The 27004-nt window shown below is 43.8% G+C and overlaps 1 protein-coding gene across 4 annotated transcripts in view; it reads left to right on the top strand.

The window, feature by feature from the left end:
- Positions 1–27004, top strand: part of TNS1 (tensin 1) — a 2137091-nt gene that overhangs the window by 1532862 nt on the left and 577225 nt on the right. For all 4 annotated transcript variants that reach the window (XM_069616815.1, XM_069616816.1, XM_069616817.1 and 1 more), the window contains exon 4: positions 14439–14477. In XM_069616815.1, the coding sequence (XP_069472916.1) occupies positions 14439–14477 (39 nt within the window). The remainder of the gene's footprint in view (positions 1–14438; positions 14478–27004) is intronic.

Raw genomic sequence — 27004 nt, 5'->3', positions numbered from 1 at the left:
GACCTCCTTTCACACCGACCAACATTCTGAGGTCCAACTGGGGTCTTTCCTTTCTTCTATCTCTCTCTACTTGTGGTGTTCCCCAGGGGTCTAACCTCTCCCCCTTGCTATTCAACCACTACCTGGCAACTCTTGCCCACTGCATCACTACTTTCTGATCCAATTTTCAATGTTATGCAGATGACACACAGCTCTCTTTCAGGCTCCCCTCAGCCACCTCTTCTTCTTCTCTCATACCAGACTGTTTTACCGCTATTCAGGAATGGTGTGCTGTCAATGATCTCTGCCTTAATGCCAGTAAGACTGTGATCCTCCTCATTGGGACACCCACTGACTCCTTTCCTCACTCTCTCTAGCTGCCCACTCTGGACCCTCTTCCTGCTCCTTCCTGTGATGCTAAGAACCTTGGTGTCATCTTTGACTCCACCCTCTCCTTCTCTCCTCACATCTCTGAGAAGTCAAACTATCAGCTGCACCTCCTCAGAGGAATTCTTCCTTTCCTCTCCTTCCCCCAGAAGCTCACTGTCTCCAGAGCTCTGGTCCTCTCTAGACTGGACTATTCCAAAAGCCTCTTTCTAAATCTTCCTGCCTCTACTCTTTGATCTTTACCACCTATCCAGAACAGGACTGCAAGACTTGTCCTTGGCCTCAAACCCAGGGATCGTATCACTCCAGCTCTGAAATCTCTTCACTGGCTCCTCTTGGCTGCAAGGATCAACATCAAGACCTTCTGCATCATCCACAAGGGTGTCTGGGGCTTTGGACCGCTCTACTTCCAACTTTATCTTCCAAAACATCTTCTTTCTTGAGCTCTCCGCTCATCCACCTCCAACTCTGTGAGGGTCAGACCCTTCTCCAAACAGAGATTTGGTGGCAGATCTATTTTCTCGTCTGTGCCTCCCCCTGGAACATCCTCCATGTCTCTCTCAAACTTGAGCAGATCCACCTCTGGTTTTGGAAGCAACTCAAGACCTTCCTTTTCGCTTCCGCTTTCTCTCCTGCTGATGCACCTGACTGCTCCGTGCACTGGTTACCCTCTGAACTTGGGCCTAGGCTCTTGCATGTCCAGTTGTCCTCACACTGCCTCCGGGCTCCCCAGCACTTAAGGGTCTGTATCTGCAACCCTACAGCCCCTTCTCTCTGCACTTATGAGCCACCCACTGGCTGCATTTTAGAGTTAACTCCACTTCCCCCCATCCTCTCCCCGCTGGCACTTCTCCCCTTCTCTCTTCTCTGCACTTGCACAATCTGAATGACACAAGGCCTTGACACAAGGCTTCCACTTTCTCTCTTCCCCACCCCTGCTGATGCACCTGACTGCTCCGTGCTCTGGTCACCCTCTGAACTCGGGCCCAGGCTCCTGCATGGCCAGTTGCCCTCGCACTATCTCCAGGCTCCCCAGCACTTAAGGGTCTGTATCTGCAACCCTACAGCCCCTTCTCTCTGCACTTGTGAGCCTCCCGCTGGCTGCACTTGTAAGTTAACTGCACTTCCCCTGTCCCCTACCCCCTGGCACTTCTCCCCTTCCCTCTTCCCTGCACTTACACAATCAGAATGACACAAGGCATAGACACAAGTTTTCTGCTTTCTCTCTTCCTCTTCCCTGCTGATGCACCTGACTGCTTTGCACACTGTTCACCTGGTCACCCTCTGAACTCGGGCTGAGGCTCATGCATGTCCCGTTGCCCTCACACTGCCTCCAGGCTCCCCAGCACTGAAGGGTTGGTATCTGTAAACCTACAACCCCTTCTCTCTGCACTTATGAGCCACCCACTGGCTGAACTTTTCCCCTTTCTTTTTCCCCGCACTTGCACAATCTGAATGACACAAGGACTAGTAAGATCATTATTTTGTCCTCCCTTTGTTTCCCCCTCCTTGTCTTGTCACACCTAGAAACACTTGTGAACAGGCGCGTTATAAATGCCACATCATATCATATCATATGTAACACAATGGATGCTCCTCAGTGCACCCCCTTCGGTGTGGGCCCATTTCATCCAAGAATGTTGAAAGGCCCTGATGCTTTTGTAACGTGGAAGAGAAGCGTGCAAGATTGATGGTAAACGCTTCTTTGTGTGTTCTTGGCTTGGAGAAGATTTCAGTTTAAAAACTGAAACATTGATATATTATCCTCATTTTGTAGACAGGTACCGAATGCATGAATATTAAACTGCACTTTTAATACCATGTACTTATGATAGCCGGCTCTGTTGCCCAGTGGACTAATGCATGCACTACAGGGACCTGTGCTTGACCTCATGGTCACAGGTTTGAATCACAGCATTTCCACTCATCCCTTCATCCTTTCGATGTCGATGAAATGAGTACCATTAAGTTGGGTAACAATAAACATCTGTTATCTGTCCATAGCGCCAAGATGCCCGAGTCGGGGTGAACATACGCTCAAAAATATTCCTATTATATTCTAGACGGGCTGCCATGAAGAATATGAGCAGTGTGCTGTGTAGCTCATGAGATCAGCGTACTGTACAGTGTGATGTTGCATTATTTGTGCACACAGACTTTTCAGTAACAGAGGAAAGATGCTAGGGAGGCTGCCTTACCTTTCCGGGGCTCCTTTTAGTTCCGGGCTGTCACCCCACCCCCCATAAATGTGTGAATTGGTTTTAAGCATAGCTCTTAACCTTTTGGGTCACAAAGACGGGTGAAAACACCCACATTTTCATTTGGGCTGGTAATATACCATAGAAGCGAATGGGCACATAGGTGGCTTGATGGGTGGGTCAGTTGATTGCAAGGTGGGTGACACCCATCAAAAGTGGGTGAGTTGAGAGCTATGTTTTAAGCTATGCCGCATGAGACAAAAAAACCTTTTGCTTCTCTGGAACAAAAGCGTTGTTCTGCGACTGTGAAGGCTGCACCATATGTACCATGTCCACAGTGGACGGAGAGGCACCAGCTGACTCTAAACACTGCACTATTTCTATGGCTTGTGAAGCGTAGGCAGACAGACAGGAAACAGTTCTAAACCCTATGACTTCCTGTTATGGTAACTGTTGCCTTTTCATGTCTTTCGGTTCTCTGACATATGGGCCTCATTACGAGGACAGCGGTAACCCGCTGGTGCTACTGACGGGTTGCTGCTGTCTTCATAACACTGAATCCACCACTTGATATCCCGGTGCCACCAGGACATAACAAGTCGCGGCGGCCCGGGATTTCAGGCGCCAGATTCAGAAATTCCCCAGAGGACTCCACGTGAATGGGTTCACGGAAGCACCGGCAGCATTGCTAACGATGCCATTGCTTATGTGAAAACGGTGCCGTCTGGGCCGTTGCACCCGGCGGCCCTGGTAGGCAAATTTGGAGTGTGACGGTCCAGAAAGGGTCCGGGTTCGGTGCAACCGGCACCCTTATTTCCGGACCACCACATTTAGAATGAGGCCCATAGTGTCCCATCTGTGAGGTTGTTTCTTACTACCTTATTTGATAGGTTGAAGCAAATGACTCGCTCTCTCTGGCCATCCCGAGCAATGCCCACGAGTTATTGTTTAATTTGTTTGTGTCCCTGGGAGCTGCCTTTCCTATGAAGTTAGCTCACCAGCGCAGGTCTTTGGGTGTATTTTAAAATTGACATGAATTGCCCTTGACGTGTATTTGATTGTCTTTGTACTTCAATATAGCTTAAACAAACGAGGGCCCGCTTTTCTATCACTTGCACGTATGCTCGATCGCAGCTCGATTAGTCAACGTAAGCAAGGGCTTTTAGCGACATGCTGGAAGCTTCTACTCCAGCATGTGGGGTCTCACTAGAGCCTGTGTCAGCGCGTCTCCCATGGACGTTGTTTGTGTCTGAGATACGTGTCTTGGATCACAAGACTTTTCAAGACATAAATAAAAGAAGCCCCGTTTTATCTGTTTAGACAAACAGGCATTTGTGTCTTGGCGCGCTCTATCCCTCCACAGCCAGGGTTCTCCTTCTGCTCTCATCTACATGAGTTCCCCGACCATGTTTGGAGACGCATCAAGGGCTGGGGGCGGTGGGGTCACAGAGACTTCTTGTCATGACTCCCAAGTGCAGCTGTAACATCACCCACCTGGCTGCAGAAGTCTGTCCTGCCAACAGAAAGCTCTGCGGCAGAGGTATTAAGGCGTGGTGCAGGCAGCTCCTCTGAGATTCAAGCCGGCCTGGGGCAAAGTCAGTCCCATGTCTGGGGCGGATGACTCTTCCTAAAGGCTACCTGCATTTCGGAAACTGTTACTGGTTAGGAAATGTGCCACTCCCCCTGTGGGACCCTCCTCCTCACAGCATCCACTTGCATTGCCTTTCTTCTTCTGCAAAGTGCTGACCCCAGTAGAGTGAGCACTTCACGAGACACCACACACCGAGAACAAGTGAGAGATCTACTCACTGGCACTTCGCTGTATCTCCAACAGTGGCGGGTGAGAGTTAGGGCACGCGGGTGCTGCTCTCCTTGTTTTAGAGCTAGTGGAAAGTATGCAACATTGACTCCGCTACAAAACGTACATCTTTCACATAACGCATGCGTGTGGTGGTGTCAGACTCCCCTTCTTCACTATAATGGCATCTAATGGTATATTTGTTTGTAATTTCTGGCTGTTTGAACTTTTCGAACGGCCGAAATTCCAGCAAATATACCATTACGTATTTTGTCCAGTCTTTTTTGCGGATACCTTCTGACAAGCACCTGCCCTGGTCATCAGGTGTTGGGGTGTGCCAACCTCTGGCATCACAATGTTGATGGTGGTCAAATCTAAATGCACCGAAATCCCTAAATAAACCACCCTTGGGTGGCCTCTTTCTAAGTGAATTGAAATCACTATGGGGATCATTTTAGTGGCAAGCTCCAAGGAGACAATCACCTACGTCAGCATTTCCGCACAAATGCGATAATCGATCTTCCCTGTAGGGACCACTTGCAGGATGGAAAGGATCATTTATAATGTTAAACATTTGTCATACACACAGTTGGAAAGAGAGCTCCAGCAGTGGCTCTCCAATCATGGGTCGTCTGATGAGGAATATTTTCTCGACCCATTCACGTCAATCTTCAAAGTAGTGAGGGGAAGCAATTTTATTGTGCACACAATTTCTAGACAGTTCTTGAATCCTCTCAAGTTTATAAGGTGGAGTGTTGGGATCCGGCCAGCAACTAATAACCCATGCAGATCTTCCCATTGCATAGGAAAGGACTGCATCCCTTCACAACGGTACACATTGTGTAGACGGGAGAAGGGAGCTCAAAGCACCCTAATGCAATCAGTGGTCCTCTATGTTTACAGTTCACTGCTAAGGATATCCTTTGTTTCTAAGCTCTTTATGCATAGGTCAACTATGGGTTGCAGAATTTAAATGAAACTCCTCCTGCCAAGCATGCATTCCTATGTTACACTATGCCAACTAGTGTAATCAAGACTGCACAATAGTATCTCGGTGAAAAATTCTTGACAAGTCTTCAAAGAGATTAAGTTGAAGAAATTGTTATTTTTATCCATACATTTATATATGAATTTTCAACATACATTTATTGCAAAAACATACACAAGTACATTAATAACGTCTTGGAAAATGAAGATTATTATGTAAAGAAATCAAACATCATCAATTAGTTCTAGTTCACTGCGCATAAGTAATAATATCATAAAGAAGAAAAACAGTAATGTAGACGAATTTCAAACATTCGTAAATCACCCAAATGTGAATATCACCAGATGTATGCCATGTCCAATGGCATGGGCCAATGGTGGTGTACATATATGTAAGATGTCTTGTTCTGGTGATGATTTATCTTCCTCAATGTGTTTCGAGTATATACAATAACCTTTCTTCAGATGTGGGTAATTCTACCTTCCTCAAAAAATCCATTCAAGTACAAAGAACTATCTTAGTAATACATCATCAAACACGTTATCCGACATAGTCAACAACAAACTACTCATATGATAACTAACCTTCTCAATCTAGAGTTCTAGTCAACCAATAGTACATTTTTATGTTGTGTACTCCCAAATCTTGATGGTATAGGCCTTGAGTAGCTCCAACTCAGACACCTTGACTAAACAATGAAATCATAGCCTCAGTAAAAACCTCCTTAGATTACTTTTTACTAATGTTCCTCTATATCCACTCACATGCAACTTCTTGCCATACATCCTGTTGTCACAAGAGGAAAACACTCACTTAATGCGAGCTATCCCTCCTTAATGATAGTGCACCCAAATTAAAGGACACATCAATGCTTTGGACTTCTCAATAAGACAAGTAATCTGTATGGTAAAGAGTTTACAATCAGTGGATCACTAAATTTACTTTAGCATACATGCCTTATAATTTAAACTTTACATTCTTCCCATATACTTATAAATTGCAACTTACCAACTTAATCCTAACCAGTATGGAAATATGTCTATATCAGCAAAAGCTGTTTCCCCAATTATACTACCAGCAAAACTGTGGCAGAAATTGTATTGCCCATATATGGGCATGCCGCTTTTCCCAGCGTCCATGACATAGAATGTTAGAGAGTTATCCTCACTTCCGGTTGTCCACCTTAAGCTGCCATCTTGGTAAGGTTATGCATGCTACAAGGTAAATGTAATTGGTCCAAAGTTTCCATAAAAATTGAAGCAGGAAAAAAGGACAGTTTCATGTGGTCCCAGCACATCCTTCAGCCCCATAAAATAACCACTAATCCAAAAAGACGAGACATGTATACTGCATGTTAAAGAATATACAGTGTATTACCCAGTTTCACTAACAGTGCATCTCACATATGATGTTTACATTAATTTCATATACAGTGGTCATCTCTCCCATCAAAAACATTTCCACAACCAGTTAATACATTATTCAGTTACAAACTTGGCTTGCATCATATTAAAGAAAACAGCCTACATCCCATTTCCAATTTAGACCTTTTGAGCCAAAGCTGCAAGTTTATGCACCCAGTACATGTCACGTTGGGCTAACAGTTTAGACAAATTCCCCGTCTGGGCATTTTGAAACATTCTAAAATTAAAAACTGCATCTGTCAGAAGGTATGTCTTTTTGTGGCATAATGTATAAGGTATGTCTTTTTTCGGGATAATGTATCAGGTATGTCTTTATTTCGGCATAATGTATTGGCACTGGAGATTGAGTGACACATGTGTGTACATACAATTTGCGTTCTGACCAACACATTTTGGCTTTTCCTGTGATTAGACCCATATCATATAGCACACAAGGGCATTCGATACCATAAACTACATTTGTTGGGTCGCATGTGCCACAATCATTAAGACAGATCCACTTTCCCGGATACGGATGTTGCATTGTATTTCCTTTCAATATATTGTTGCAGTGTTGACAGTGTAAACATGGGAAAGTACCTGTCTTGGCATGTCCTCCAGGCGTCAAAACTCGTTCAGCTCTTAATTACATACCGCAAACCAAGTTTTTTTTTTTTTGTGTGCAAAAACCAGCACACTTGGAAACACATTTTTCATGAGTTTGTCAAGTGGTAGAATTTTCCAATGTTTCTACACAATTTATTCTTGATTTTAAAACTCTGTTTAGAATAGGTAGTGACATATACCAAGGTAGGCTTCATTTGTGGATCCTTATTGCTCAACATTACTTTTCCGGTAATCTTAGATGCCTCAACCTCAAGAGATGTGTGTATGCATTTCTCATCATGACATTGTGCTAGAAATGTCTTACATAGAAGATCATTTGAATTTCTAATGCATGTGGGTCTGATACAATCCTCCTGGTAGGGAGGAATTGACTGCACAGAAGACTTTGTAGAATACGCTCAGAATGAAAACTATGGGCATGTAAAATATTATTCCAATCAGTCTCTTTGACATATAAGAGGTTTGTAACATACCGTTCTGCTTGATCACTTGCACATCTAAAAAGTGTGTTGTTGTGTAGCTGTAACACATAGTGAATTTAATATGCATATGCACCTCATTCAAATATTCCACAAAAAATCTTCATTTCATTAACCCCTCTTTTTCCAAATTACACAAATATCATCAATAACCTTTTGTACATTTTCAGATATTTCTTCCATCTCAGATCTGAGAAGATGAACTTAGTTTCAAACCAATACCTAACATTTTAGCATATACGGGCACCATTGTGGCACCCACAGCTGTCCCCGATATCTGAAGAAAGTAATCGCTTTTAAATCTAAAGAACTTATTATTCAAAATCAACTTAGTTCAAATTAATGGCAAACACTTTGTCTGCCTCTATGCCATCAAGCTGTAGAATAAACCATTTGAGGGCTTGCACCCCTTCAGAATGGGTAATTGATGTGTAGAGACTAGCCGTGTCTAGAGTGATGAGCCAATCAGCCGACATATCCACTGCTGAATTCTGCATAATATAACAACATTATCCAGTATCTTTCATATACGTTTCAGTGTGTTGTATCACTGGTTGAAGAATACCATCTAGATATTGTTGTAATGGTTCCATAAGACTACCAGTTGCGAAGCAATCCATTCACCTTCATAATACTACATGGAACGTGATATGATATGATATGATATTGCATTTATAACGTCCCTATACACAAGTATTTCAAGGCACGAAAATGTTGAGAAAGTACTTTACCCATCATTTCAATCAGAGGTTCTGTGTGTAGAGGTCACTGAAAGAGATGAAAAGCCAGTGAGGAGTCTTTCTTGAACCCTCTGTGTAATGATCCAATGCTGGATGATCTAGCCCCCTTAAACCATGCCTGACCAACCAATAGTCCTCTCATGATTTGAAAGTGATCAAAACAAGATCAGACCATGCCCATGTCACCTTTATGGAAACACCATTAAAGGTTGCAAGGCACAGATTATCATGGTCCCTCTCCTTGGAGAGATCAGTTTAATGCAGAGACAAGAGTTGGAACACATGCACAGTTAACATATGGTGCCTTTTATGTCCGCACCCATGAATGTACGGAGAAGTGAGTTAAACTCATGTCCATGTACTCCCATGTACCTCTACAACAAGAACACGTGTACAGAGGAGCTGGTGGTAGGGAGGATTCAGGAACCACATGTATACATGATGTGTACAAAGCTGGAATCCACTATTCGGGGTTGAGAATGGAGTCTGAAGTTAACGCCATCTTAATCACAGTGCTGCATTAAGACATAGGCTGAAAGCCAGAGTTTTGTACCACCTCATTATTGCTAGAATCCAAAGTTTGATTACCGATCATCAATTTGATTTTAATTGATCGCGGCAATGGGCAGGAGTGGGAAGAGCTGGCCATGATTCTGACTTCAGGGTCTGTATCTGAGGGGTGAATCTGAGTGTCTCAGTGGGGTACAGCATTCAGGGTCTGCCTGAACTGTTTTTCCCAAGCAGCAGCAGCATCCTTTCCATACTCCCTTGAAATACAGGTTATTGTTGAGAGGGGGGGGGTGGGTTGGGGCTCCTCACCTTTGGTCTGGGCCTCAATAGGCTCAGATCATGATGTGACAGTCTGGTGGAAACATTAGTGCCTGAACAACCTCCAACCCCCCCGCACCGGCCACCCCACCCCCCACTGTTCCTCTTCGATTCATATTATTGTTCAGGTGGAGATGAAGCCAAGGGATAATGCTTGTATTTCTATATCCCATTAGTCTAGGTGATGTCAATATACCCCAAGGCTGCCAGGAAACCGGGCAGCCTCATCACGTGTTGCCACTGAGACTCCACTACATCATTCTGTTTCCAATTAATTTGCCTAGAATGACCTGATGCATCGTTTTTTTTAATTTTTTTAATCTTAGATCAGAATAGCTGCTGGAGTGACAACCTGGCGGTGTTAAAAGGGGGTGCTGCGGGCTGTGTATTAATGAGGCGGTGACTCATACCTAAGGTTTGCTATACCTTAGAGAAGGCACGGAAGGTGACCTAACGAAGGGGAACATAGAACAGCAAAGCCTGGTGGACAAGGTGCCTCTCCACATGTGTGCCTTGCACAGATGCACTCGTTTGGTAATGGGAATGCAGAGGCGGAGGGGCTAGGATCTAAGAGGCACTGTGATCAAACTGATTGCATTTGACCAAACGTGTAGAAGCGATGGATTTCTAGGGACACTAAAAGGTGGAAAAGGTCAGCAATTAGGGACTCCCAATAGAAAAGTGAGCTCACAGGGAAGAACCATTCCATGGAGTGCTGAGAGGATACTCAACCCTGTGACCTACACATTATGCAAAGGTGTCCGCAGGATGCACCCAACCCACTAAGATATCTTATCATATGTCCTATTAAACTCCTCCGGGTATTGGCTGTGCTAAACTAAGCTCCAAAAACAGAACAGAACATAACATAACATTTGTCCCAGAAGTGCCTCCTTTTCAGCTCATTGTGTTCACAGCATTGCACAAGATTTGGATCCACACATGAGGCTGCCTCTAGGGAATCAGTGGTATTCTTGACACGCCCCCATCTCCCGGATCAGTCTGGCAGTAGAGCTATCGACAGAACTGCTTGCTGATTCCTCAGGGATTCTGGGTTGTGCCCAGTGGTCGATGTGTATGAAAAGAAGTAGTGGAACTATGTTCCCTACTGGCCTGCACCGCTCCCCACAGACCTCATCACCGCGCCCCCGCCCTTGCACAATAAAAACCCCAAAACACATGTGCCTGCTCTTTAAGGAAACGTCCTGTGCAGTGCACTGAAAGTGCCAAGTTTCAACTTCTTCCTACACTTTTATTTTAAAACAAAACCGTTACGGAACTGTTTCTTTTAAAAAATAAATGTATAGACAGGCTAGCTGGAGCAGAACGCTTTGGAAATGACACAAGAGGCAAGATGGCCCCAGTGTGTAAACACGCCAGGGCACCATGGGCCAATTCATTTTAAAACGAACACTCTGAGTCGTCTGCAAACTTAGGTGAATGGGCAGTAGAAGGACAGGTGTGAAGTGGGTTTACTAATCTACATTGTTTTATAGTTAACACATGTCTGCAAAAATGAACTGCAACATGGAACATCCTAGGGGAAGGAAATCAGACAGTTTCGTTTTTTTCATAAAATTCCGATTTCAAATGTTGTCAGTGTCTTGTTATTGTTCTGATGTAATGCGGTGGTGGGTTGGCTGTAAGCTTGTTTGCATGAGTTGTTTCTTCGTGTTTCTCTTTCTCATGATTAAAAAACAAAATTGTAAACAGGAATTTGTGTAATAAATAAAAAAATAAAATCGGGACCCCAAACCGAGCATCTCTCACTGACACTCCGATCGAAAGGCAATGTGGGAAAAGCCTGGAGCTTTTGATTGGCGTGTGTATGTGTCTTTGGGGACCTCATCAGTTCAGGAATTGGAGTGAACTAATGAGAGCATGTACAGAAAAAGTTGGACAGGTTACCCCTCCCTGCAGGTCCGCTTGATTGGGTTGTTCACCACCAATTAACCAATGTGGTTTTTTGGTATCTCACTACGACCCTGATTCACAGAACGTTTTCCTATGGGGTTGCATCATTATAAAATGCTTCTGTGAATCAGGCCCTAAATATCAACATACAAATTCTTTATAAAAAATAGTTTATTCAGTACTTTGAAAAACAAGTCAAAACTACAATTTATAGTTATAAAATATAGGATGTTCAACTTCTTTTCATCCAATTAAGAGTTTATCTAGGTGGGGTTAGTACATGACTAAAGTTCTTAAAATAACTTATACAGCAGGTTTGTGAAATTCGTCAATAAGAACAAAACAACAGGCTAAACAGTCAAGTTCCTCACAAAACACTTCTTGTTTTTTGGATAGTTATTTTGGAAAGCACAGTCATGTACAAGTCACAGAATCAGTTTCGTTATAACAGCAAGGAGAAACTTAGGCTATGATCTCCAAGTGACTGTCACTATGATCTCCAAGGTCACCCATTTACTTGAATCCACGGATCAAATCCAGCTTAAGTATCAAAATATGTGTATTCGTTGTATGGACCCAAAGCAAACTACTTTTCCACAAAAATAATAGGACAACTCCGAAAATTGATTTTTAGGCAAGAAACTAATTGCATCATAAGTAAAGCCAGTAAAAACCGCAATCAGATAGTGCTTGTCTGCAGGCCGCTCACTGTCTCGCTGGTAGACCCGCTACAGCAGAATGGGAAAGAGAGTGCAAGCAGGAATTTCAGAAGCAAGTGGTGCAAGAAAGATGTGGGGTGCATAGACATCTATGATGCGGGAATTGGGAAGCTGAGGTGGGAGTGGCCGCAGCAAACGAGTGTGCACACATGCTGGGAGCTTCTGTTCCTCAGGAAGAGGGGGGTGCCTTGGAAGGTGGGCAGGAGTTGAGCTGTAGGGGTTGACCCTTTAAATACATCCTCAGGGTGCTTGAGAAGGGAAACAGGGCTGAGGATGATGTTTCAGGCCACCTTTTCTTAAATGCCTGCTTGCATGGGTGAAAATGTCGGCTACCCCAATTGTTTACGTGGATAGACATTTTGGAGGTCGAACTGGTGCATTCTTATTTGTTTACAGCTACATTGGAGAAGTGAAACTTTGAGAACAGATCTACTCAGGAGCATTGCATGTAGAATGCAGGGCCGGGGGCTACCCAGAGGTGTGGATGTTGCCCTCTAAGGGACAGTCTTACAGTGCACAACCACTGGAGTGCATGAAACACCATAATCAAAGGCTGCCCTCCTCCAGATGCATACACCAGTGCCTGAGCTCCATCTGCCAGCCTCATCCTACACAGGAGCAATGGCAGCATCATGATGGCAGTGGCCAATGAATTGATTGAATAGCCGTCACGTGATTCTGCCAGATAACACACCTAATTTAGAGTCAATCAGATTGGATTTAGCACTTAAATGTCTCCTTTCCGCTGATCTTGATTCTGAAGTGTGAATCCAGATGTCTTCTTTAGAGCCAACCAATGTTGTTCCAGCTTTGTTGTATATCAGGTGGAAATCATTTCCTGATCTTGTATTGTTTTGTGTGTATTTTATTTGGTTTTATATAGCACCTTACACCAAAGCGCTGAACATAAGAACAAGCTCAGTACACATAATGAATTAGCATTTAAAAACACCAAATAATTCTGTGATTACAGTAACCCTCATTAACCAGACGAAAGAAGGTAGGATCGTAGAGAGACCCGAAAGAGTGAATAATCAGTGATCGAACGGAGAGAGGGTGGGAGTGTGTTCCAGTTTAAGGGTGCTAAGAGCGAGAATGACCGAAACCAGATTGAGCACAGGGGGGATGAGGTACTATAAGGAGATGATGAGAAGCCTGTTTTATTTTTTACAATAACATACATATTTGACATGTATTGCTGGCTAAATCAGTTTCCTCTTTGTGTCACCCTGAAATAATCATTGCTACTTTTACCCAACTCCAAGATCCTGTTACTATTCACTTTAGAACATATGAGGCTAAGCCAGTTTAGCTGGGATTCAAGCCTGCGACCTTCAGGTGACACACACATCTCAGCAATGAGTACTAAACTCACTGAGCTAGTAAAGCTTTTACCTCATAACGTCAGAAGATGAATGCAAGGAAAGCTTCCTTGTGAGAGGGGGAGAACGCAAGTCTGAGAAAAGTACAGAAGAGTTCATGGATTTGGGAGAAATAGTGCTTGGGCAGACGTTAACCCATTCAGTGCTGCACCTGGTATCTTTGCCCATTCCATGCCGATTGAAATGATGTCGTTGATCAACGTTTTGAAGCTTGCTGCAAAGATATGCGTGCCTCTGGATACTATGAGAATGCACATTCTTGGCTATGTAAAAACATATGGGTGACCTTTTTTTGCATGGAATCCAGATTGCTTCTAAGAGTAATTGAAGATGTGGTGTGACTAATCATTTTTGACATGCTCTATTAAAAACAACAAACAACACTTTGACAATTGCTCTGATCAGGTGAATTATGGCACACCCGTGGGTAGGTCAGATTCTGATGCAGACCTTGAGCTTGACAAAGCTGTACCTGGTCCAAAGCGAAATTGACGATGTTGCAATTGGAGGATATCAAAACTGCGTTTACATGCTACAGAAATTACACATATATGTGTGTGCCAATCAATAACACACACGCACACTCACACATTTACTCACTCACTTCCTCTCTCACTCAATCACTCCCTGTGAGAAAAGACCCAATTCACTGTTTGTGTACCAGGCACACTTGCAGAAAAAATAAGTTGTCAGTTGTCAGTTGGAGGCTCGGAGAGAAATAAAAAGCAGACTGGCATCTTCAGTTTTGGCATATATAGAAATAAAAAGCAGACTGGCGTCTTCGTCTTTAGGTTTGACATCTATAGAAATAAAAAGCAGACTGGCGTCTTCAGTTTTGGCATCTATAGAAATAAAAAGTAGACTTGAGCCTTCCGTTGTGGCATCCATATGTTGTACTGTAATATGTTCGGTTTTTGATGTGAAAGCGTTTTTGAAAAGTGCTGTTTAGTGGTCGAATAGCCATAATTGTGACCTTGTTTCTCGTCTTAATTTCAGGTAGTTTCGACCTGCGCGTCTCCGGTCAACAGTGCGCTGGTAAGTCTATTTTTCCTTTAGAAATATATTGTACTTTCTGAAATGGCCCATTCTGGTGAATAGCTGTGCTCCTTCTGGGCAATTGGCAAAACAAAGACACACCTTATTCAAATCCACTCTTAACGCTGTGTCTGTGCACCTTCATTCTGAACCGAAATAACACCTTGAAATGCTTTGCCAGGGCATATGGCTCTGCCTGTTCACCCCAACCCTTCCCCAGCAAAGAGCTCCACATCCAAGCACTTCACGCAGTGCCAGAGGCAGGTTCTGGTGCTTGGGGAGGTGAAGGGATCCTACTGGGGCACGGGCCAAGACCATGCTTTGCAGCTGGGTGGAGGAGAGGATCACTGTGGGCTGAGAGGAGCCTGGCCGGTGGCAGCTGCACCCGCTGACTCCTTTAGCCAAGTCACCGACTTTACACAAAAAGCTGACAACCACTCCTTCTAGACTACAAATGACTCAATTACTGATTTCTTCTCAAGGAATTGTACAGCTCGGGTGATGCACCTCTACCATGAGCCAAAAATGACTTGCCATTCCAAAAATCTAATTGTATTGTGCCCTCAAGGTCTGCCCTGCTTAACCCTGTTTTTTTTATTCTAGCGTAACATGCAGTCACTGGCCTGGAGGGGGCACTCACTACATAGTGGTGGAACACAATATAAAAGACTGCCCTTGATACTCCAGTGCATTTTTGCTGGCACAACCTTGACTTGAGCTGATGGAAAAAATAGACATGTGTCCAATGATGATTCACAACAACAAGCACTAGTGTGCGCCTGATTTCTTCCTCACATTTATACACAAAATGGCCGCTCGGGGCCATTGGGAGGCACAAGTCGGGTGAATTCCGCTGGTGGGCAGCATCGGCCTGCATTTTCATTGCATTTTCATAGTGGCAGATACCGCCCCGGCCCCTCTCACCTTATCTGTTTTCAAGGAATAGTAATGGCTGCCCCCACGGGTGAGAAGCGGTATCCCCCATTTCCATTCCATGATGAACCCTCAGTCCCAGCCGCATTTATGGGATACTGTCACCCTTTTCCCTCTGGCACCAAAAAACATTACCAATATAGAAACACTAGGAAGAAGGTGCAGAAGAGAAGGCGGCAAGACATGGTATCCCCCTTTCTCTTGTGAGTACCAATCTCACCTTTCCCCTGCCCTTATAGGCTATTGCAAACCATTTCCCCTCATTTCACCTCATTCATACTATTATAGTACTGGGACGAGGAAGAGGCGACTAGGAGTGGTACACACTCGCATGTCATATCCCCCCTCTAGTACTGAGAGGAGGAAGAGGCCTGCAGACTGTTATAATGGTCAGTTATGTCCAGAGTACTCCACTAACTATGGTCAGGCAATGGGGCCTGAGGGCTCACACCTGCAACCTGTCAAATGGTCACAGGTGCATAAAAGGCGCAGCCGTCAAGGATAGGGGAGAGACCAGCAGGAAAGAAGCCGGGCCGCATCTTGTGAGCCTGAGGGGAGAATCCTGTGCAGAAGGAGGCAGCCGCATAGGGTCCTGCTGGGAAGCCTGGATGCTGGCAAGCATCCTGAAAGAACTGTGCAGCTGAGGCGCGGGCGGACCGTGAGAGGGCAACCGGGGTGGGAGCCTCACTGGTCGGATGCCCGTAGCAGGAGCTGCAGGCACAGAATAATTCTGATAGCTGCAAGCTACCTGCAGCATCCGCGGGTAGCAAGCAGAGCTGCCGACAACCAACAGAGAGTGGAGCGAAGTGCCAGCGGGGCTCGCAATCCAAAGGAAATTGAGAAAGCCGCTGCCCCCAGGACACGCCAGAATCTGGTGAGTGCAAAGGAAGGAAAACCCGTATTGGGGCGCTCCTAGCGGCTGTTAGAGAACAAAAGTGAATGCCGAATGAACGAAAGATGATATGCAAAATAAGGTAAACCCAAAGCAATGGGTTGTGATGAATCATACGAATACGATGAACTGTGAGCAACAAAATAAACGCTCTGAACTATTGAATACCAAACTAAATGAAAGCCTTTGACAAACTGATGAACAGATGCCACGTTTTTGTGGTGAAGTACACGTACAATATATTGAAAGCAAAGAACAAATCTTATGAAATGCAGTGAAAAGAAAAAATTGAATATTACTGAAACGTGTGAAAGCAATGTGGTGAAGGAAAGAGTGCATCACTTAGTGAACTGTATAAAGACAATAGACAAAACAAAAGTGACACAGGACACACAGACAGAGGAAGAACCAACCGTCTATCCTAGTGATTACTTAAAGAGAGTTGTTTTTAAAGCACGGCGGAACTTCAGGTTATTTTCTTCCAGTCTTAGAGTAGTTTGGTGTTTGTTCCAGATTTTGGCCACTCTAACAGGGAAAGATGTACCCAGTTCATTGGACTGTTTGTGGGTAATGCTGTTGATCTGGCCCTGGTTTCCTGAACTCAGGGAACTGCTAGTCCTGTATGGACAGATTAATGTTCTCAGATAGGGAGGAGCTGTACTAAAGAGACTACAGTGTACCAGTGTGCTAGATTTGAAAGCAATCTGGTCTTCCACCTTCAGCCAGTGTAGATCACATCTACTGGCCGAGATATGTTCTTCTATCGGTTTGTTTTTAATAATATGCACAGCGCTGTTCTGGATTGTCTGACATTTAGTCAGATAAGTGGTGTTTGCCCGTATTAGGAGCGCATTGCCGTAGTCCAGCCTTGAAGGTATAGTGGTTCGGGCAATAGTGGCGTAATTCTCTTTGATGATCAATGGCCTGATGTGTCTGAACAGGCGTGGATGATACTGACAATGTTTGTTTATTTGATTGACATGGGCTTCGGCACTCATTGAGGATTCCAAAGTGATGCCTAAAGTTTTTACTTTGCCTAGGACCGGGATGGCATTGTACTTCATATTAAAGATGGTGAAATCTCCGCTCAGCTTAACACGAGCATGCCAGGAGCCGAAAATAAGGTGTTCGGTTTTACTGCCATTTAGGCACATCCAGTTCATAGTCATCCATGCCTCTATGATGTCGTAAACACCTGAGATTTTACTGGAGTCCTTAAAGTAGTTGTCGCTCAGCTCTAGGACTAGCTGAGTGTCATCAGTGTGGGTGGTGCTTACGGAAGAATGCAGACCAGTTACCAAGAGCAATGCATGCCATGATTCCCTGTGGAATTGCCATACATAGCCTGCCCCGCAGGGGACATTCAGTGTCCAGTCCGACTGTTTCTCTAAATAGTAATAACATGAAATAATGAACAGCAATGTTTTAGAGCAGGCAGCATGGTCGGACTGGGACAAGAAATAAGCCTGGTCACCCCAAAAAAAAATGTGGCCCACCCCATGCCTAAAAAGGTGGCCCACCTCTCGCCTCACGACCCTTGACCTCTGATGATATCATCAAGTGATGTCATTTGACCCAACCCCAAAGTGACATCCCAGGAAGCAATGAACCACTTGACAAAACAGGAAGTGGCATCAAATTGCATTGTCCCTAAGTACACTTAATTACTGTGAATCCAAGCAGACGTCCAAGGCCTAATGATAATATGTTATTGTATAGCACTTACGCTTAAGCTCTTTTTTATAGAACAAATATGCATACAATATCACCCTACCTGTGTTGGTACTCATTTATCAACCTAAAAAGGATGGAAGACTTTTTGGGAAAACAAAATAAAAAACATGTTTTTTTTTTCTCCATTTCTTTTTTCTTCCAAACCGGCCCAGGCATGGCCAGTCACCGGCCCCCACTCCCCAGAGACGATTTCGGCCCGACCACAGGCCGAAAGGCTGATGGGCCAATCTGACCCTGGCAGGCAGGCTAGCTATTGTGGCTAGACACTTCCCTCCTGCAACAGTCCCAAACGGACAAACCATCACTGTTACTAGTATCCACTAGTATCAATGTTTATTGCTGCCATATGATACCTGACTCCCCCTTCCTCCCCGCACTGTACTTTACATGTCTCCTCTCCCATATAACTAGCGCCTCGATACCTAAGGGTTCAGTGGGCTGCAACAAATGCAATAATACATAAATATATGGTTGAAGGGTGTCACATTGAGGTCACAGGAGAGAGGCTATGCCCTTGCCTAGAACATCAATCTTTCCTGGGGAGTGGAAGGGGAGTCCTTAAAAAAAAAAAAAAACTCTTACATTTTTTCAATTTTATTTATTTTGAGGAAAAATGTTTTGGTTGTCCGCGTTCTGGCTAGCCGCTAGCTGAACTGACTCCAGTGGTGTAGCCAGGATTTCCTGGCAGGGCGGGCCTGCACAGTACACACACAGGCGTAGGCCAGGAGCCCACACTTCTGAAGACAACTTCTTTATTTCATTCTTGTGTTTTCTTTAGCATGCTTATGTGGACCATGCCACATCTATGTACGATTATAGGCATGTGTATGTTTTTAACTAAAAAAACGAAAAAGATACTTTTCAACCAACTTCCCTCTTCAGGGATTTGAGCCCCAACAAACATCTGAGTTTCACCCACTGTACTTTCAAGACACAAGAAAATAATGTGTGTGATAAGGGCACCTACTCGTGGTTATTGTTTGACAAGCGCTGTCGCTTGTTCTTGTGACTGATGTGACAGAATAGCTGAATTGATGCACACATTGATACAATCCATGTCTAACCAGTAGTGGAAGTAATCTAAGCACTTTGAAAAAGCAAATGACGTTTAATTGTGTGATTACATTTTTGTCTTGAAAGCTTAACTTGCTACCTGGAGTGTCGCGGCAGGAGGCTTTGAGATCCAACACAACTATTTATTTAGTGATTCATATTTATTTGATTTTATTTGTATTTATTTTTGCATTTACACAGCACACACAAGCTCTCAGGCATCAGGGCGCTATGATCCAGTTGCATGTATCCCACAAGCAGGGAAAAGCCCTTGGATTGAATCTTTAGTCCATCAGTAGATATGGATAGGTAGGGTACAGGAAGAATAGGTACATACAGGTGCAAACATGATAATGTTAGACTAGTTCACAGGTTACAGTGACAATATCAACGCCTAAACTACTGATTCTGTAGTGATGGCAGGGCGCTCATGTTTAATGCCGGACTCCTCCAGCTTCTCAGCGCCAGTCTAAGTATTAAACCCGAGTTGCATGGCATCACCTTATTCCCAAGGTGAGAGCATTTCCCCATATAGTTTCCTCGCCCATTGCTTAATTGCACAGGTGCACTTACTAGGAGGATCACTGCACCATAGGGAGTATCAGTAGCTGTACCACATTTTAAATAATAGATTTTAATATCATGTCACAGATGGCCTCAAGAACACCCCGACTTTGTATGATAGGCAGTGGTCCTAGGGGGGCCTGGGGTACTTCATACAGTAATGTTTTCTGGCAGATTGAACTGACTGTGCACAGATGTTTGATCTGGAAATACACTCCAGACCCATAGAATGTGCCGAGTATGTTCTTCTGTGTCTCCTCTAGTCCCAGATGTCCAGCTGTCAGATTGGAGTGGACTAACTCCATAGCCAACTTTTGTAATTGCTTAGGGTTCCACGAGCTGGTAGTGTTTAGTACATTTTCCCCATGAAGTTATGTACACAAGTCTCTTTCTGTTGACGTAATGGAGTTTCTTCGTGGGTTGGGTCTCAGCTTCAGAACCCAAGTTCGTACGAGCATGTTCCAGAAGAGTGTCCCTTCTCGGGCTTCTGTAAACTCCACCAATGTGTGGCCTGGGCCTTCTAGGGGGTGTGAGTGTTCCTCCTGGCCTCAGTCATTCTTCCAAACCCAGCCTCAGCTCTCTGGGTGTCCTAGAGACCATCCACTCCTTCGATCTTGGGGCTAGTATCTTTTCACAAATTAGTTGGGCTAACGGCTGGCCATATTTTATGATTTAGGCAGGATTTTCCAAATTAAAGTGGAATAGCTTCACCTCCCCTCGGTGGTCTCCATCGATGACTCCAGATCCTACATCCAGAGAGCATTTTATGGGCCTATCCTGATTTTGGGATGCTCCACCCATAAGTGCCTTCAGGTACTTGCACTCGAAGACTAGTCTTGGCATTATGTGAGGAGGTATTATCACCTCCTCACCTGTATACAGGTCACAGTGGGAACTAGGGCAGTCTGCATCTGTTACACTTTGCTTAATATCTTCTTTAGATGTGGGTCCTCTATACCAGGGTCAGAACAATCCCCCAATGACACCAAGTCTCACAGATGGCCTCAAGAACACTGCATCTCTCTGAGAGGGTTACATTTTAATATTTGAGTAGCGTATCAGTAAGGGCCGTCCCATCTCTCGCTCATCTCCAGTGGGCTTTTTCCTCCATAACCCAGGTATCCCTAAATCCCATGGGTGTCGCTAGAGATCAGTAGCCCCTGATATCTAAAGTCTGCCTGGCTTTTGGTGGTGGCCCAAAGGCTGCTGCCTTATCTTTCCTATTCCTCCAGGAAGTTCTAGTTTCATCCTAACCTGGGCTCCCACAAGAAGGGGGATCTTAAAAAGTGGTTCCATCCAAATGCCCAGGTCTCACTGACTTTAATCTCTCACACTCTTGTGTACCTTGCCCTGATGTTCTTTATTTCCTTTCCTTTCTTTCTACTCTCCTTATTTTCCTCCCATGGACCTCTTTCTCTCCCTCTCTTTTCCTATATCTCCAATGTTCCTCCATATACTGCTACTCTCCACTTACCTCTCTACTGCTCTCCCCTCTCCTCTCTACTACTGGTCACACAACTCTCTAGTAATCTCAACTCTCCTCTTTACTACTCTCCACTCATCTCTCTATACTATTCCCAATGCTCCTCTATATTATTCACTCATCCCTTTCCTCTCCTATAGTTACCATCATGTTGCTCTCTTGTTCACCCTTTCCACTCACTCCCACTTATACACTCCCCTACACTCTCACTTAGACTCACTCACTCACATACCATACCTAAGTTCCACGTTTCCTCACCAACCAGTAGCTCACCTTTCGCATGCTCTCTCATTCTTTTCCATGCTCCTCTCTACCATCCTTCCTCAAACTGGTCTCTCAGTCCACCTTCTCCTCCCTTGATCTCACACAAATAGCCCACACTGGCGTGTTCCCTGCTTCCCCTTTTATTCTCTTCACCTCCCTCAGATTAGTTCTGGCACCCACCTGATACAGGTGTGAGACTTTAAAGAACCTCTTTTGTTTCGGGATGGCAGCCCATGACCACAATAGTCAAGTTCGGAGTCTTCAATCTGGTGGTCTGGTGCATCCAATTAGCTGATCTTCAGCATGTACTCCTTCAGTGCCTATGTGTTCATCCCTGCTTCAGCCATGGGTGGGTTGCATATTTTTACCTCAGCTGCAGGGACTTCTGGACTCTATGAAGAAAAGAAAAGAAAAAAATATGTGCAAGAATTTTGTACGGTAAGTATGGGGTGATCAGAATTATATGTAACCTGGCACATGAAGAGGGGACTGAGGTTCTGCTAAACAATGATGTGTTATTTATAAAGCCCTTTTGCCAAAGCTCTGTACATAGAACATATTTACATAAAATATCACCCAGTCAAAGTTGGCACTCATTTATCGACCACACTAGGGAGAAAGGCTGAGTTGGCCTTGCCGGATTCGAACTTGCGACCAACAGATCACACATAGATCACAACAGCGAGCACTCAACCCATTTAGCATTCCTATCAACTATCTAAACAAGCTACTAGGCCAGGTGTACAAATTTGAGGGGGGGGGCATGACTCTGTCACAATAACCCAATGTATGCTATTCAGTTTATCATCTTTGTAAGGTGAAAAGGTTGTGCCTGAGAGAATTCAAACATATTGAATATGTTTTCTTCTACAGAACAGTACAATGCAAGCAAGCTAACTGCTGAATAGGAACATACTAAAACCTGCTAACACTAGTAATGCCAGTATCCCATTTTCTCATGTAATAGCACTTCTTCATGCACACTCCAATGTCTTACAAATGTTCTGCATCAAATCGCGTACATCATGTTCTAAATATGCTGACTTGTGTAGTGCATGCCATGTTGCATTCTTGTACACACTGTGACAGATGTCCACAAGTACACTTCATCTCTCTAAGAAGTTCCAAGGCCTTCTTAAGTAAGATTTTCATCAACAATATCCTGGATCAATGTGGAACCCTCAATCAGCTCTTCTCCTGTTGGGCAGGATTGAATCCTCTGTAGTTTTTCCAAGAGCTCCCCCCAACTTCCCATGTGTTTACATATATTTGATGTATCAATCTTTGATTGGACAGGGTCTGTGATAGGTTTCCTTCATACAATGAATGGTTCCATTCAAACAATTACACCCACCAAAATGTTCCCCTTTTCTCTTACTGGCCCAAAGTATATTGCAATGTAATGGGTGGATTTTGAAAGCCTCACCTTCAGCAAATTATGATCAAATGTGACTGAAATATGACTTCCCCATATCATGTATTGTATGGACCTGCACTATTGTTGATGCTTAAACATTTAGAATTCTGAATTCAAAGATATGTGTCATGTTCTTGCAGCTTCAAGCATGACAGAGGTATTAAAATATGTGAATGTATTAATGATTCCTACTTATTAAAATATTGTGCTTATAGGCACATGGCAGGGGGCACTTTGCTGCATTCAAATCTAGTTGTGTTTATTTTACTTGAGCAAAGGGTTCAAAGGTTAGAGATGATAATGTGTTTTCAATATTCGGTCACTTTACATAAACTCATTTCCAAATGGTGCCTTACATGTTCATTTCAGTTTGCAATTTAACAGGAAATATGCTGGGAACAAAGGAATAATTTAATGGGGTGATTCTCATGAAGCAGAACCATAAAGGATGATGGATCATTGTTCTGCCAAGGTTAGGGCTTAAGGCTTTATGTGAACATTTGTTTTATTTAGTAACAGCCTTTTACGCCCCTGAACTCTGATCTTGAGTCCCTTGTAGCATCTTTCTGTCCATGAAAGTTCAGAACTTGGCTTTTTTGTTGTATTTTCCATAAAAATGCCTTTTGTTCTGAATAGTCTGATCTGTGTCTGATCATCTCTGTTAATGGATTAGTTACTGATTAATGGAGATGTCTGTTTTAGATAAACCAGACCTCTAAACTCTTTAGTTCTTCACAGCTGGGGTTTGGATTAACACATCTCTGGTTCAACTAAGGTACTGCAATTTCAAAATTATATGCAAAAGGGGATTACATTGTTTTGTGTAATACTCCCTGATAATGAGTGTTTACTAAATGTAGGGCTTATCACCGACTTCTATATAATATAGACTGCACATTCTGTCATCTTCTCACATGATATTAAAATATAATGTACATACACCTATATGTTATTCATATAATATGGCAACAGAAACATGAACACACTTTGCATCAGGCATTTTCCTGGAAACACTGTTTTCTATTATATTTACCATTATGTTGCATCATTAAAATTGCACCTTGTTTGGGCTGTTAATTGCACATTTTGCAATTTACAAGGGCACACAGTAGCAACACATCCATATTAAGAGCCCATTCACACGTGAAGCTATTTGATTACAAAAAAACACAGCATCAGAAGCCTTCGTGGAAAGAGACTACTCATACTACTACTACTAAAAACAAACACATATGAAGCCCTGCAATAACAGTATTCCCTGCTTGGAAACAATCAGGAGGATGTAGTGGACCATCTGTTAAAAGGGCTTATATAGGGCAGAATATGCATGTTAACAAGATAGTAGCATGTGTCAGGTAAGTAACTATCACACAGGCTCATATGGGTTCTGTAATTCTCAAATAATGCAACCATAGGCTATTCTGCAGAGATCAAGATATAGCATGTTATATCATGCTGTGTGATGATATGTTATGTTGAGTTATGTTATAGTATTAGGATTTGTACCGTGCACTGTTGCCAGTGTGATTGTGTCTGGGAACTCTGACAGATGTGTTTGCTTAGTTGGGAGGGTAGGGGAAAAGAAAGATTGCATTGCTTTGTTGGTGATTTTAAAGAATGGGGAGGTGGACTCTCAGAGTTGTAGTAGTGCCAAAGGGCGTTGACCTTTTCTAGTCATTGGTTTATTTTCAGAGACACAGGCAGTTCATGGTTGGACTAACCATCAACTGCCTGTGTCTCTGAAAATAAACCATCATTTTTGAAAACCTCACAATTGTCGTCAAGGGAAAGTTTCTATGAAATATATTTGAGAAGATAATTATTAATTAATTATTTTCTTTAGAATCACAAGTAACTCTATACCTCATAGTGCATGTGAGGTCTGTTGGCTACAGGACCACATACCTTATTAAGAATTCATTAAATTGCTAACTTCAAACTAAAAAGCGATGCCCACTCACCCCAACTCCAACTCAATCTTTCACAGATTGCCACTAGTTAGTTTGGCAATGGGCAGCTGGCAGCTGATGTGGCATTGCTCCAGGGCAGAGATGTCCCAAATTATTTATGATGAGCCCTCCTTGAGAAGACATTGGCCCTCATTCTGAGTATGGCGGTAGTCATGGCGCTATTTGCGCCATGACTGCCTCCCATACAGGTACTGACTCCGGTTTGGTGAAAGGGGGATTTACCGGTCCAGTCCGACCTTGGCGGGACCGGTAAGTCCCCATTCACCATACTGTTCCCCATTTCCATTTGAGCCCCCAAAGTGCTCAATGGGAATGAGGAATTAGCTAATAACGGTACCGCACGGTACCAGACGTTAAGGAAGGGACCCGCTAAAGGAACTCAGAATAGGGCGCAAAGGGATTACCAGCACCGGTGTCCTTACCGGTGCCCGGTATCCCTTTACACCCAACTCGTAATGAGGCCCATTGTGTTGGAAGGGTCCCCCAAATGCCAGATAGTGCCTATGATGTCGGCCGAAAGCAGTTCCATTCCTTCCTTTTCATACTGCCTCAGGCACACCCTAGATATCTACATTAGGGGTGCAAGCCCCACCGTTTGAAGACCACTACCTTTTTGTGTATCTTTGTGTGTGTGTGTAGGAAGCTTATTCGATCGAGAGGTGCCGTTTCTGCTGTTTTAGTGTTGGCTAATGTCCACTGATAATGCATTGCAAAGCCAGGTTTTAAAAATGTTCCTGAGATTCAAGTAGTCCTGTAATGTGTGGATTTCCTTTGGTAATGTGTTCTAAAGTTTGGCCACCATATTGAAGAATGCAGTGCCTCTGTGGCGTTCTCTGCAGAATCTACTGGCTATTTGCTACTGCTCAAAAAGAGGAGTGTTTAATTATGTGCCAGAGTTTATTTACATACATGGAAGGTACGGAAGTATGTGAGAGCATTGTTTATCAGACAGAGGACACTAGACTGCGTATGGACCCATGGGGCTGATGTATGGACCCATGGGGCTGATATGGCTTTGAGAGTTTGTGTCCTCCTGTACTCTGCTGTTCCCTGTGAGACGGTGCCTGCTCGTTGTGATCAATATCACTTTCATGTATTAACAGAAGGAGCTGCTCCCTTCACACTTTTCTCCTGCCCTGCTGTTTATGCTGCATGCTGACCCTGGGAAATAGAGGGGTGACCTTGCCCCTCAGGGGATATCCTGTCTATGCCACTGACTGACACACTCTCATATAAGTGTATCTTTAACATGTCCCTTGTAAAACACTTTACAATGGAACTCTATAGATGAACAGAGAGAGGGTTATTATATGATGAATATTGTCTCCCTTCTTTTGAACTCATAACAGACATATACACACAACCACACATCTCTCATGTGGTTGGCTGGACAGATTCACACCTCTTGGAGGTGTGGCGGTGGACAGCTGAATGGTAATGGTGTGCACGTCACGCAACATAGAGCATTCAGGGTGTTAGAACGTCTCTGTGTGCTGTTTTATTCAATTATTTGAATAACACAAACCTTTCCTAACATCATTAGGTAGTACGTTTTCCTTCTGAGAGGTCGACCCTGGTCAGACAAGCAATCATACAGTCCCTCCCAGAATCCTTTAGAACATCAGATCATTCAGAGATCACTCCATACCACGTATTCAGCCTGCAATCACAGACCCTGCCCACCTTCGACCATCATGGTGTTGTCCTTCTTCCCTTCCCTTCCATTCCCCTCCCTTCACTTCCTTTATCTTCCCTTCTCTTTCCTTCCCTTCCTTCCTCTTCACTTCCCTTCCCCAAACATTCCTTCCATTCTCTTCTCTTCCCTTCGCTTCCCTTCATTTCCCTTCCCTTTCCTTCCCTGCCCTTTTTTGCCTTTCTTTTCTCATCCAGGCCCTTCCCTTCCCTACATGCCCCTGCCCTTCCCTTCCTAGTGTTCTTTCCCTTAAAGTGGTGTTTTTGTTTTATTGATTTATTTGAAACTATTAAGCACTTTCTCCAAAGTCCTGTAAAAAGAAATAAATAAAAAAGAAATAAAAAACCAGTAACACAATCCCCTGAAAACAACTTGTAACCAACATGAAGCTACATTTAGTATCGGGGCATAACAAAAGGATGGGCTTTTAAAGAAAAGCGGAACCAGGTAGGGTTATGTTATGTTAAAGGTATTTATATAGCGCACCGCCACCAATGGAATTGGTCCCCAGGCGCTCTGGTGGA

Source organism: Ambystoma mexicanum, chromosome 9, assembly GCF_040938575.1.
Source record: "Ambystoma mexicanum isolate Mex_15411 chromosome 9, UKY_AmexF1_1, whole genome shotgun sequence".
NCBI classification, from domain to species: Eukaryota; Metazoa; Chordata; class Amphibia; order Caudata; family Ambystomatidae; genus Ambystoma; species Ambystoma mexicanum.
This window is presented reverse-complemented; position numbering and strand designations above follow the sequence as displayed.